We start from the raw sequence: 12,786 nt of genomic DNA on the forward strand, positions 1-12,786 counted from the left end.
AAATTAGGCAATCTTCGAATAGAATTTAAAAGTAGGTACATAAAATGATATCAATATTCTTCAGTGTGCAAATTTTTGTAACTGTAGTTATAAAAATGTATCCTTAGATGTACTGCAATGCTAACTAAAAAATTAAGGAATCTTGTAGAGTAATATGTAACTGGAAACAACTATTATACTAACTAGGTACATAAACAATTAAAAAAAATCATTTGAAAAAGTTCATTTTGTAAAGGATTGTGTATTTATTGCTTTTAATGATCAAAGGTTAAAGACAACATAGGAATATTTTCATAAAGATACTCAATTCATTAAGTATATGAATAAATATTCATATTTAGGCGATAATTCAAATCATATCTAAGTACATAAGGCAAATACATAAATTAATATGAAGAAGTGCCCAAGGCACTTTTTATTCCTTTGAATAAATAAATAATGAAAAGAAATGAAATCTTAATCTTGATTGAGTACTTAAGTTAAATTCAGTTCAAATTTGCATTATCTAATATCATCAAATGTTTAGGAAATAGAAGGCTTTTACTGTTCACAAAACATAAATCCTGATTTTTATGAGTGGTTAAATAAAAGACAAAAATCATAAAATAAGTCATTTATTCTAAAATTATTATACTAAATAAATCATATTGGTTCAGGTTCCCTGCTATACACTTGCATAATTTTCTCCATTATCTCCCAATTCTTCTCCTTCGGCAAATCCTTAGTAAAAACCTAGAAAATTATTAGTACATGTTAATGTAATCAAATAGAACATCAGCCCACACTATAACTAAATTACACTCACATTGAATTAACTTCAATTAGGTATGAAAGATCTCACAAAAAGCTACTTCAAAATTCGGCATAAACAAACTTGCCAAACAACAAATTCATACATTTCAATTCCTTATTGTTCAGTGCACTACTTACAGAATACCATGCTGAATCATCATCCAATGTCGCTGCTAACGGCACAGAGACACCCAAAGCATGAAGAGCTAGAGTCAGACATGCCACTGCTGTATGTGGAGCTCTGTAATCTAATACGTGAGGGGAATGATGGAAGTCTTGAAGGAATGCCATTGCTGTGCGGGCAATCGGAGCCCCGCGCCACTGGGACGACGGGAACCATTCTTGTAGAGATCGCAAATAATGTAACAGATACTTGTGTGGGGATGGAGTTTCTAAATTAAAACCGAGCAAACGCAACACCAATAATTCTGCTTGCGCTACAGCTCCTCTCCACGACCAGTATTCATCTCCTAATTCCAAGGGACCAGCTCCGCGATTGATTGAATTGTGTGCTACATTCACTGCATCTCTGGGCCTCACCGGCTCATCGCGCGACTTTCCGGCGACACAAAGACATGCTGTGCAAACAACGTAACAATCGTAATCATTTTTATCAGCCTCTTTAAAGAATTTGTGGTAAAATATCGCTGCTGTAGCAATTGTTGCCGGCTGTAAACCAAGCTTGATGCCGCATTCAAATATGAAGTTTGTTGCTAAACTATGACTTGGAGCACTACGATAATCAGGTAGGCGTTTTTCACGCCTGTTATTTTGTAGGGCCATCACATCGATTACGTCTTTCATTATGGAAATCGTCTTTAAACTATGATATGAATTATTTAAATTTGTTTACGATTATTGATTCTTGCACTTTACAGGTTATTCATAGACAAGTGACAACAGTCAACAAATAATAAACAACACAGAGTATGTTTGCTATTGGATTATGGTTAATGGATTGTTACAAATATAATGGATCGCATAGACGATCAAGCGGCATGACAAATTTATACAATTTAAATCAGATTTAAATAATCTTATCAAACCAGAGTATTAAGTTCATTGTATATTTTATTATTGTTAGTGTGTATATGTGCATATTTTTATTTTTTATATAAGTTTCCCTAAGTCTAGAACAACGATTTCAAAGTAAAATATATGACTGGTATCTTAGCCCCACAGCTTAGCCCGCAATAAATTTTGTTGTGTTATACTATTTAAAATTAAAAATTCAGCTATAAAAAGGCTACAAATAAATTTTATCAAGTGTTGCTATCATGTTGACTTATCGTCAATGCTACTATAAAAAAATATTCCTTATGGTACCACCAAGAAGCTTATATGTAATACACTGGAGATTGCACTATGACCATTAAATTGTAACAAGAAAATATGACGTTGAATGACGCCTGTATGTTTTTTTATCCCTTTCACACCAACTTGCCAAGTTGGTGTGAAAGGGATAAAAAAACATACTTGCCCTCAGAGCAATAAACCTATGCCAAGTTGGTGTGAAAGGGATAAAAAAACATACAGACGTCATTCAACGTCATATTTTCTTGTTACAATTTAATGGTCATAGTGCAATCTCCAGTGTATTAGATATAAGCTTCTTGGGTACCACTTTTACTTTTATTGATTTTTTTTCGAATTCTGCCTCGTAATTTTTCACTATTCTTAAAAATGTTCTACTTGCATTTTTTATCCCCATTATCTGTTTCCTCATTCCTGTGTTATAAAGACGAATTGTAATTTATAAATAAAATTGTAATTACATTTATTACATATTTTTTTAATAGTGAAAAAGACCGTTTTACATTGTACTACCTCTCTGACTACAAAGGTCTTTTAACGATCCCAATTTTTGTTTATAAAATGATTAATCTAGCCGTTAATACTAGCGGTGCCTAGCGAACGATAGTCTAGACGAAAACTTTAATTTATATAATTCCATCCATAAGAACATTTTTGCAAAACAAAGAATGATAATTTCATGATTCCTGATGGTCTTTGTAATCGGTCCAACAGTAGATGTTTTGGGATTTTGCGAATACAGCTACAGATTAAAGAAAATTTTTATGGTTGTGTCCTGAATTTATTTGTATAATTAATATTCACCTTTCTTTATCATAAGGGCTCATTTCCATCTTTAGCCTATTTCTCTGTATTGTGTATAACATAATAAATAAAATATCTTATTAAAGTAAGGACAGGGTCTAGGTTGTTTAAATAAAACAAACAAAATTATTTGAACATAAAAATTAGAATATAATCATTTTCAGTAATTATTTAAAATTATACACTTAAAAGTACATTTATAGTAAATTCAATAAAAAATACCAGTGCAGATGAGATACAAAAGAGAAAATATTGTTTAATTACATCGTTGGTTAAATACATCGCTTTCATTAAATGCATTACAAAAAATAATTTGAAACATAAAGAAATTAACAAAGTCACTCCATATAGAAAAATAAAGATAAGATTGAATCACATTCAAAAATTACCCACTAGTGACTAAAAACTTTATTTCCTTAAACATTTGTTCAATTTACTGAACCGCCAGGCGTTTTATTTAATTTTAGCTGGTTGAATGTTTCTCGAGTACGAACACGCGTAGTGCTCGTACAGAGATTTAGTCAGTAGCCAATGCGCTAACGCACCGCACTCGAGTAGTGGAACACCTAGCGGCTCTCATATGCGCTAGAAGTAAATGTTCATCAATTCTAAAGATTTCACATTGTACTCTGATCAGTACCGATAATAAGATTATAATATTCGACATCGAGCGCCACGCCTCCGCCTCGTCGATTGTCACACGTAATTAAAACATTAAGGAATTACAGGTAATGACGTGAGCTTAAACTTTGGCAAATATGAACAAGCAATGTGATGATCGTCGAGACTTAATTTACTGAATGTCGCGAGTTCATGGTTTAGATGCTGTAATATTAAAAACATCTACACCGATCAAACCTATGCACACACCCGTCCGTCCGTCCGTACGTCGAACCTAAGTAAAGCGTTAGAACTCTTGAGCGGCAACATTTCAGTCTTCGAATAAGAAGATTTAGCACGTATCTGGTAAATTTGAGCTTAGTGGACATTGATATGGGAGTGAGGTGTTGTTGCGTTTGACCCGCTAAGGTACAGTGGGGATACCGAAAGCGGTGTGCGTGTCCGACAAACTCTTACGAACTAAAAACTGTCCGAGCGAACCGACATCGGCGGCAGTGTACAAAATTTACATCACATTCACTCGAAATTTAAAGCATACATGATAAGCGGAGGAACACATTAAAAGACATGAAGATATTCAGACGGGCCGACCGTCTAAAATGTAATGAAGCTTAAACGTACATCTCGGATCAAATGTATAACTGCGCTAATTATAATTATTAGTTTTGTTTTACATACACATATTGTTACATAACAGTAAAAAACCTACCTAGCAACAAGCGAGCGACGAACGCTCGGGTCGCGGGCCACTCCCGAATTTTCATTAACAAATTAATTATCAGTAAGTGGAATCTACGAAAAATAGTAGTTACATCGATCTCGAGTGATAGTAATTATAAGATACATCGATAGGTTCTTAAAGTATTTAACGATTAAATCTTTGGTTCCGAGGTCTCGGCTCGGAGTGGCCGCGCGGTCACACGTAGGCGTTACATTTTCATTTAAGTAATCACTTTTTACATACTCAATAAACATAAAATGAAAATGACCTAACTATGACGATAGTAAAGGTTACCTTCTAATCGCATTATTAATTAACGTTTATCGATACAGTTACTGTCCTAATGCTTAAAAGTAAGATTTTTTTTATTTTATTATTAATAATAAATTATGTTATATAGTATATATATGTATAATGGAGCTAACGCCAATTCGCGAGTGTATACAAGTTTATATACTCACATATCTTACATCGCGCGAACAGAACCGATCGGTGTCGCAGTACAACTGCCGTTCGACACGTTCATATGATAATCTCCGACTAACGAGACCGTGAATGTTGATTACGCTTATCCATAAAATTAAATACGTCTGTTACATCATACACGTCCGAAACTTTATAAATACGCTACACGAAATAAATACCTAAAACGATTTTATAATTGATTACAAAGAGTAGATCTTAAACGGCTACACCTTATGGTTATTGTAAAGTGATATAGAAAAAATATGAACACAAAAAAATAATTATTAAAACATTGTATATTGAATATACGATTAATGCTCTCGTAGGAATAAACATTTTGTGCTAACGTGACTTAACTTAAATAAACACTAAGATAGGCGTCGCGACAACGCTACAAAATGCAAAAACGAAACGATCTCACGACGACCTCGGCTACAGTTGTGCATCGAAAAGTTTATAAAAAATAAATCATCTCATCGTGACCGAGTCAACTCTAAATGGAATGATATTCGTAACAGTAAGTAGGCCTGTCGCGCACTCCACTCGGCGCTAAGCATTGGTTCCATCTGGCATTGGTCCGTAAGAGAGTGAGTATATAACGGCCCCGCGCCCACTAGACCGCGAACGGTATAAGCACCAAACTTTACGAACACTAGATGTCTAACGAACCGGGGGCGAAACCAACTAAACGGTATATATTACAAAGAGTGGGGACCGATTCGGATCTAGTCGCACCACAGAACATATAAAAGAGGTTAGAAAGGCCTTGTAGGCGGGGCAGACGCGCCAAGGATATGAGCACTGCTCACATCATCATCATGCGTATGATTCGTTCCATTTTAAATCGCGTGATCGGGCGGCGCTATGATTGGCTAGATTTGAAATTGCAAATATGTGCGTAAGCGGACTTGCGCGGACTTGGCCACACCCACAGGCGACATCGGTTCTTATAGGAACGGCGAATTATTGCCATTCTAACCTCTTTTATATGTTCTGTGAGTCGCACACTGTAGCGGGGGCCACGTGCCCAAGCGACGTGCGTCGGCTTCAAGCTTACACATACGTCTGCGGCCTTGTATAGATACACGCCGCACACTAACGGCGATACAAATAAATGCTTCCGTCTTACATCGGAGCGACACTACGTACTCTGAATCGTGTCCAAACTGCAACTGAATCGAACGAAACGTCACATCGTCGCACAAATGATTAACATCGGACACTATCATCGTACAAGTGGACTGGGCCTAGTGAGAATTTACATAGCCGTCGAACGGGTTTTGAAAAGACCATAAAATCAAAAGGGCTTGTATCCGGGCGGAAAAATAAATGTGAAAATTGCTGGTATCCAGGCGGGAAAAAAGTCGTTCTTGTCTATGGTCGATTCCCACTAGTGTAGTCTGTGGTGTCTAGTAGAGGCCGCAGCCGCGCAGGTTGTTGGCGATGATGACGTCAGTGACGGCGTCGAACACGAACTGGATGTTGTTGGTGTCGGTGGCGCACGTCATGTGGCAGTAGATCTCCTTCGTGGTGGACTTGTTCTTCGCCTCGAACTGCGCCTGGATGTACGCAGCCGCCTCGCCGTACTCTTGTGCACCTGGGGACACATACACATTATATAGAAGGCCGGCATTGCTTAAAACTTACAAAATTATACGCTTCAACCTGTCTCGAGAACACTATCTTAATAAAAAAAATTCGTTGTCTGTAAAGTCAGTTTACTGACGATAGTTGAACGTGACAACGTTCGATTGTGCTTCTTTGTCGCTCTTTCCGCGCTCTCGCTTACACTTCAAGTTTTACATGGAACGCCTCAGAGCGAGGTAACGCCGCATGAGTCATGTTTTTTGTGCAGCCGGCTATATCGAATTATAAAACGTTGTCACGTCAAAAACTCAAACGCACGCAATGCAAACGCAAAAACAAATAACAAAGATAGACAGCAAGAAGCAACTTTGTCTCATACTATGTAGTGATGCTACTTTCTAATTAGAGTTAATTTGATGAAACAATAATTTTATCAGTCCGTCAGTTTATTGTCCGTGTGATAATACAAATTCTACTTTCGACGTTCATACAAGTTCTACTTGATTTGATTATTCTAAGTTATCTTTACCTTTATCTCATAATAAAGTGATAACAATAACCATATAACACCACACACAGAGATAAGTACTTTTAGATGCACTTTTAAATCATAATACAGAAATAAATAAAATATTAATCATCAGCTTCAGAACCAACTTAGTTTTAAAAACATTGCTTATTATTCAAAATTTGTCATATAAAATACTAGCTTTTCACCCGCAGCTTCGCCCGTTTAGTCATAGAAAAAACTCGCACAGTTCCCGTTCCCGTGGGATTTACGAGATAAAAACGTTGCCAAAATTAATGAAAATCGGTTTTGCAGTTGTGTGAAGGAGTAACAAACAATATTTCACATTAATAATATTAGTAAGTAAAAATAACAAAAGCATGTACCGGTGTACTCCGGGAAGCAGATGGTGAGTGGTGACCGGCGAATCTTCTCTTCGAACAGATCCTTCTTGTTCAGGAACAGGATGATGCTGGTGTCCGTGAACCACTTATTGTTGCAGATCGAGTCGAACAGCTTCAAGCTCTCCTGCATGCGGTTCTGGAATTTTGAGGAGCGAATGCGATTAATTTTAGGTCTTATTTTTAATTTTATTACATTTATTTCAGGCAAAATGGTTATTGATATATTGTGCTATCATTAACGAGGATGTGTTTTAGAATTTTGCGGAAATTTTATAATCAAAATTACGATATCCTATGCTACTAATACTATAACTCTTCACTTTCACTCAAAAATTGTGCTACTCTTAATTGATCGAATTTGGATAAAATTAGATAGCATTTAATGCGGGTATTACACAGGTGATGTTGCTGACTGAACCTTGTAAAACGAAATTCATTGAGATTAGTATACTTTTAAACTTTGTGACTACTTTTACAATCCAATATTTTTTATTTTTCTGTCCATTTTTTCTTGATCAACTATCAATTTGTCCATCTTCTGTAAGGGTTAAACATGTCTAAAAAATTACTCAACACATTATTGTACTAGTCACATCTTTCAAGTACATATTAGTTATAGTTGACTGTATACTATAAAATATTAAAGTATAAACTGACCAAATCAAATAGTAAGTTAAAACCAAGGAAATAATCACCGTTGTCTCATCCTCGTGCAACACCTGGTCGTATTCAGACATGGCGACGCAGAATATGATCGCGGTCACATCTTCGAAGCAGTGGATCCACTTCTTCCGCTCCGACCGTTGGCCGCCGACGTCGAACAATCTAGAAATTATTATAATCATCAATATAAATAACATCATCAACTTACTTTTGCTCACCCGCCAGTTGGTTTTTGTTTTCCTTTCATTATGAGGATTGCCTGGTAGATCGCAGCCTAACGATAAGATCGCCTTTCGCTGTTTGTGTTGAGTTTATGATTTTTTTCATTCGATCATTTCATTAATTCATGTATCCATCATCATAATTGCCATAATTTTGTTCCTGCTACATATTTGTTTTGGGTTATACCATAAACCATGGTAAAATATGCCACACTTGGCTATTATTAAGGTCTACTTGAACAGGGACCATTAAGTGATCAACTTTACAGTTTAATTGGTTAATAAATGAGTCCCTAGGAATTGTTTTCATAAATATTCAATTTTGTAATTATTAATTGTAGTCTCGTGCTATTAAGTTATGCACAATCTGTAGCACCATCATATAATTAATCACATTTGTTTTTGTATATTAATCATTTAACATAATATATACAATACAGTATAAAAAAGTATGAATATTTGAATAGTAAAATAATATTATTTTTGTTGCATAGCAAAATTGGCGCATTAATTTTGTTTCTTCTACTTATTCTGATGTTAAAGAAACTTACTTGAAATTGAGGTTTTTGAAGGAGAAATGCACTTCGACGATACCGGTGGTTTTGACTCTGGTCCTAAGGATGTCTTGCTCGGTGGGTTGGTAGTCTCTGGCGCCTAACCGGTCCAGATCGTCCAAGAAACTGTGGACAACGAAAAACAATATTATAGCTATTTCATGAAATAATGAAATAAATAAAAAGCCTTAAATGTCTATACAAAAACTCACAGATGGGTAAAATTGGAGGAAACGGTCATTATTAAAACACTTAAAATGCATTATCCGAAAGTATTGCTGTGTAATTTGTTCTATTTCATTAGAGGTCCATATAGTCAATTGTCACTTTCGATACATGGCACCAATACAAACGTTAAATTGTGCGAATCAGTAAAAGTACACAATCAACATCACCTTGTAACATATATTCAAATTACATAATAGACAAGCTTCTCCTTTATTTATGTGAGAAGACTAGTTAAAATTTTGCTCAAGAATGCGCAAGACTAGCATAGCAAACACGATACATTGATAAGGAATTATTTCTCGGAATCGCTCTCAAGTCTCAACCTACACTCGCATTCAATCAAGTACTGGAGTGTAGATAGCGCCGCAGTAGAGATGTCAATCAATATTCTGCATACATCCAATTTGCCCCTGTTTATAGAATACTAACTGATACTTGTAGTCCGTCTGCTTGGTTACTATTATAGAGAATAGATTGCTTAAAATATCACCTATATTTTGAATCTTTGAACGTTTAATTCTAAGTTGAAATCTCTTATAGATCAAAATAATTATTGACCTTACTATTATCATCTTCAAGAAAATTAAGATCAACATCTATAGCAGTTTGAAAAAAGGATACATCATACATGACAATGTAAACTATAAAGGATACAAACTATCGAATTTACAACATTACCAGTGTCCCATTTACTGTGTTTTGCATCATTCGTATATTGTGCACAGCGGAAACGGTGCGACGCCGTGAACAAATAAGAATTTGAATCGGCTCTTGTGGCCAAATATGAAGACAAAATTGCCTATGCGACAATTTATATGCGAAGTCATCGTTCGATTCCTTTGTCCGAAATAATTGCAAATGATCGAGAATCAAATATAACGCGACTACTGTTCAAATTAAAAATCAAAATTTGCTTTCATATATGCCTTAATACCTTCTACCGAAACACCCATCGGTCAGATCACCATATAAAACCATGCCCAAGAATCTAACTTCTATATGAAATTCCGTTACTAATATCTACAAACTTATCCGTTATACAGATACATAGTTAGATACATTCGCAGTACAATCAATATCAGACCCTCGAAAGCATCAAAGCATCGGCCGCTATTAGCATTTAGCATAATCAAGTCGATTGCTTTAGTCACGATATATAATAACCGAGTGCATGTACATTGTACGTGGCTCGTGTCACATTCCTCGGTCGGGTTTCTCGTTTTAGTTCCACCCTTAATTGGACACAAACGATTCATAGACATATTTAATCAGCTTGCTCATTCAAGGCTTGATGCTTCTTTCATTGACATTCTTAATCTTAGCTAGCTGGTGATTTATGCCCGTGTTCTCGGTTTTTTGCCGTCTGCAAAACGTGCGACTATTTATCTTAGTTTGAAAATTAAATGAGTCAACCTGTATATATGTATGTGGTGATAAATCTTTAGACTTAACCTTCATTTGCTTCTTATTAAAGAAAGTTTTGTATTCAATTGCAATTTTCCTTCAATCAAGACGCAAGAGTAGGTAATAGGCTACAAACAACATAAAAACCGTGTTTACAGTATGTTTTGAACGCACAAATAAAAAGCTAATTGCAAGTGGTGATTCACCGTTTCACGTTGACGTAGACAATTTAACCACAATCCTATACACAGTGTAAATCAAATAATTACGAGTGTACAACTCGATCAATAGCACCCATTGGTCAGTACCTACAGAGACTGGTGTTGGCACTGCATACTATGCAATCAAACTAAGATTAGGATCGATTCAGCGTCATATTTTGACGTCATAGATGTGATATTCACGAATTTTTGAATCGAGTTCAGCTAAAACGTTTGTATTTAAATTTGATGTAAAAATAATCAAAATAAAATAAGCTATTATAGTCCATTGAATGAGTCCCTCCAAGGGGGGTCTAGAGTGCGTGAGTTAGTAACGTAAGATGTTTCTTCGAAAACATGTCAAGAGTCCCTAGGTAATAAACATACTAAAACCCCGGGACACTAGGAGGAGCCCCGGAGTGGGGGGAGGGGGGGAATGGGTCCCTTTTTTTCATTTTTCGCTTAAATCTCAAAAACGGTACATGTTAGAGAAAAACTTTCAAGGAAAAGTTGAAAGGCCATAAAATTATCTACAAGTTGTACCTAAATCATTTTTTTCTATTCGCAGCCGTATAACTCAGAAACGGTAGGATATAGGAAAAAATGATTCAGGTACAACTTGTAGATAATTTTATGGCTTTTCAACTTTTCCTTGAAAGTTTTTCTCTAACATGTACCGTTTTTGAGATTTAAGCGAAAAATGAAAAAAAGGGACCCATTCCCCCCCTCCCCCCACTCCGGGGCTCCTCCTAGTGTCCCGGGGTTTTAGTATGTTTATTACCTAGGGACTCTTGACATGTTTCCGTAGAAACATCTTACGTTACTAACTCACGCACTCTAGAACTTTTTATTCAATGGACTATTAATGAAATACAAAAAGGATTTTTAGGCAAATCGTATTTTTTCAGATGACTCTTGTCACACAAAGGTCATTCCTATTCTTATTTAGTTCACATTATACAATATGTACATATTGGTGAGTTATGTAGACGTGAATACTCACTCCATGATCACCGTCTCCCATTGGTCAATTCGTCACTGCGAATCGCACTATCCCAATATCACCGGGTCACGGAACTGAATTAATGACTCACAATGGCATCATCTCGCTTAAAGTCATTTAATTCGTTTCAAGGAAAAACTCGCGATGAAACATCATAATTTTATAGAACACGGCGCATGGATGGATGTACGGTTTCGCTTTCTCAAATGGTTTTTAATTTTTATTATAGACTTGTTAAACACCGTTTGAGAAAGCAAATCATAATATACTAAAAAAGGAAAATGAACGTTTGTTTGATAATGTTTCGTATGAACATATTTATGTTCCTATGTTCCAGTAAATATAATCTAACAAGCACCCACGAATAAGTTTGACGTAGTTTACATTTACTGTAAACCCATTAATGAGGAAAACTGTATTTAAATATCATGCATAATAAAAGGAACACGTTTCCTATTTACTTTGCGAACTTGATAATATCGCACCTTGACTTTACTTAAACACAACCGCAATCTACAATAAAGATCTCCACAAAATTGTGAATGCAAAGGTTTTAGATTACACTGCAGATAGTCGGCGGTTTACTTTCCTCAGCCTAGTTCATATTTGAATATTAAATCGTGTAAGGCCAGACTGTAGACACGGCACGGCTAACGGCGACCCGAATGAAAAACCACGCCGCCTCGGCACGCGAGCTTTTTATTAATATGAATGCCCATTTAAACGCAACTATTCAATCGTATGATTTTTATATTAGACATTCTTTTAAGAATATGGAAAATACACACTGCACATTTCGCTGCATTGAAAGGCACTTTGATTAAAACTTTCTGAATTCATACTGAAAAATGAAAATAACTACGATGCAAAAACTATATCTCATAAAAATAAATGAAAAGAACGTATAAACGTCCCACTATATTCCTTTACCTAGCATTTACTGCTTGGTAGAACCCATAAGCGGCATGCAATTAATCAGCCGAATATTGCACCAAGTTCTCTATCAAATATCGGTACCATAGGCCACTAAAGATATCGATAGGTTGGCAGTTTGCCATGAAATCTGCTGTGGGTACCTTCATAATGAAACCTACATTGATATCACGCCAACTTGTTCAGGAAGCGCAACAGGGCTTGTTGCTTCAAAAACGTAGAATAATTGGGTGTTTTCACATTATATCCAGAGCAAGATAATTATGTGACTCTTCCACCTTGTTAAAATTTCAGACCTTGCTTGCTTATTATTGTAGAAGTAAAATTATCTCTATAACCTTTACATATTTAGGTATATGTAAAT

The 12,786-nt window shown here is 35.7% G+C and overlaps 2 protein-coding genes across 2 annotated transcripts in view; both read right to left on the reverse strand.

Moving 5' to 3' along the window:
• Positions 1–598: 598 nt before the first annotated feature.
• On the reverse strand, positions 599–1,688 carry koko (cyclin Q). The gene is made up of 2 exons (XM_090110955.1): positions 931–1,688; positions 599–732 (listed from the first exon to the last, which is right to left on the reverse strand). The coding sequence occupies exons 1-2, from the start codon at positions 1,594–1,596 to the stop codon at positions 643–645; spliced, it is 756 nt and encodes a 251-aa protein (XP_089967081.1). The 5' UTR covers positions 1,597–1,688; the 3' UTR covers positions 599–642.
• Positions 1,689–3,036: 1,348 nt separating this feature from the next.
• Galphao (G protein alpha o subunit) overlaps positions 3,037–12,786 on the reverse strand; it is a 34,120-nt gene continuing 24,370 nt past the window's right edge. Inside the window, exons 5-8 of the mRNA XM_090110805.1 lie at positions 8,652–8,780; positions 7,912–8,041; positions 7,199–7,352; positions 3,037–6,314 (exon numbers count right to left, since the gene is read on the reverse strand). Coding sequence (XP_089966931.1) covers positions 6,127–6,314; positions 7,199–7,352; positions 7,912–8,041; positions 8,652–8,780 — 601 coding nt within the window. The 3' untranslated portion in view covers positions 3,037–6,126. The remainder of the gene's footprint in view (positions 6,315–7,198; positions 7,353–7,911; positions 8,042–8,651; positions 8,781–12,786) is intronic.

This window comes from Colias eurytheme, chromosome 16 (assembly GCF_061535395.1).
Source record: "Colias eurytheme isolate Ceu_HAF_F1 chromosome 16, ilColEury1 Martin Lab GWU primary, whole genome shotgun sequence".
In the NCBI taxonomy this organism is placed as follows: Eukaryota; Metazoa; Arthropoda; class Insecta; order Lepidoptera; family Pieridae; genus Colias; species Colias eurytheme.

Coding starts and splice junctions, on each gene's coding strand:
- koko (XM_090110955.1), bottom strand. CDS start 1,596: ATGAAAGACGTAATCGATGTGATGGCCCTACAAAATAACAGGCGTGAA. Junction 733..930: donor ATGATTCAGCATGGTATTCT/GTAAGTAGTGCA, acceptor ATAATTTTCTAG/GTTTTTACTAAGGATTTGCC.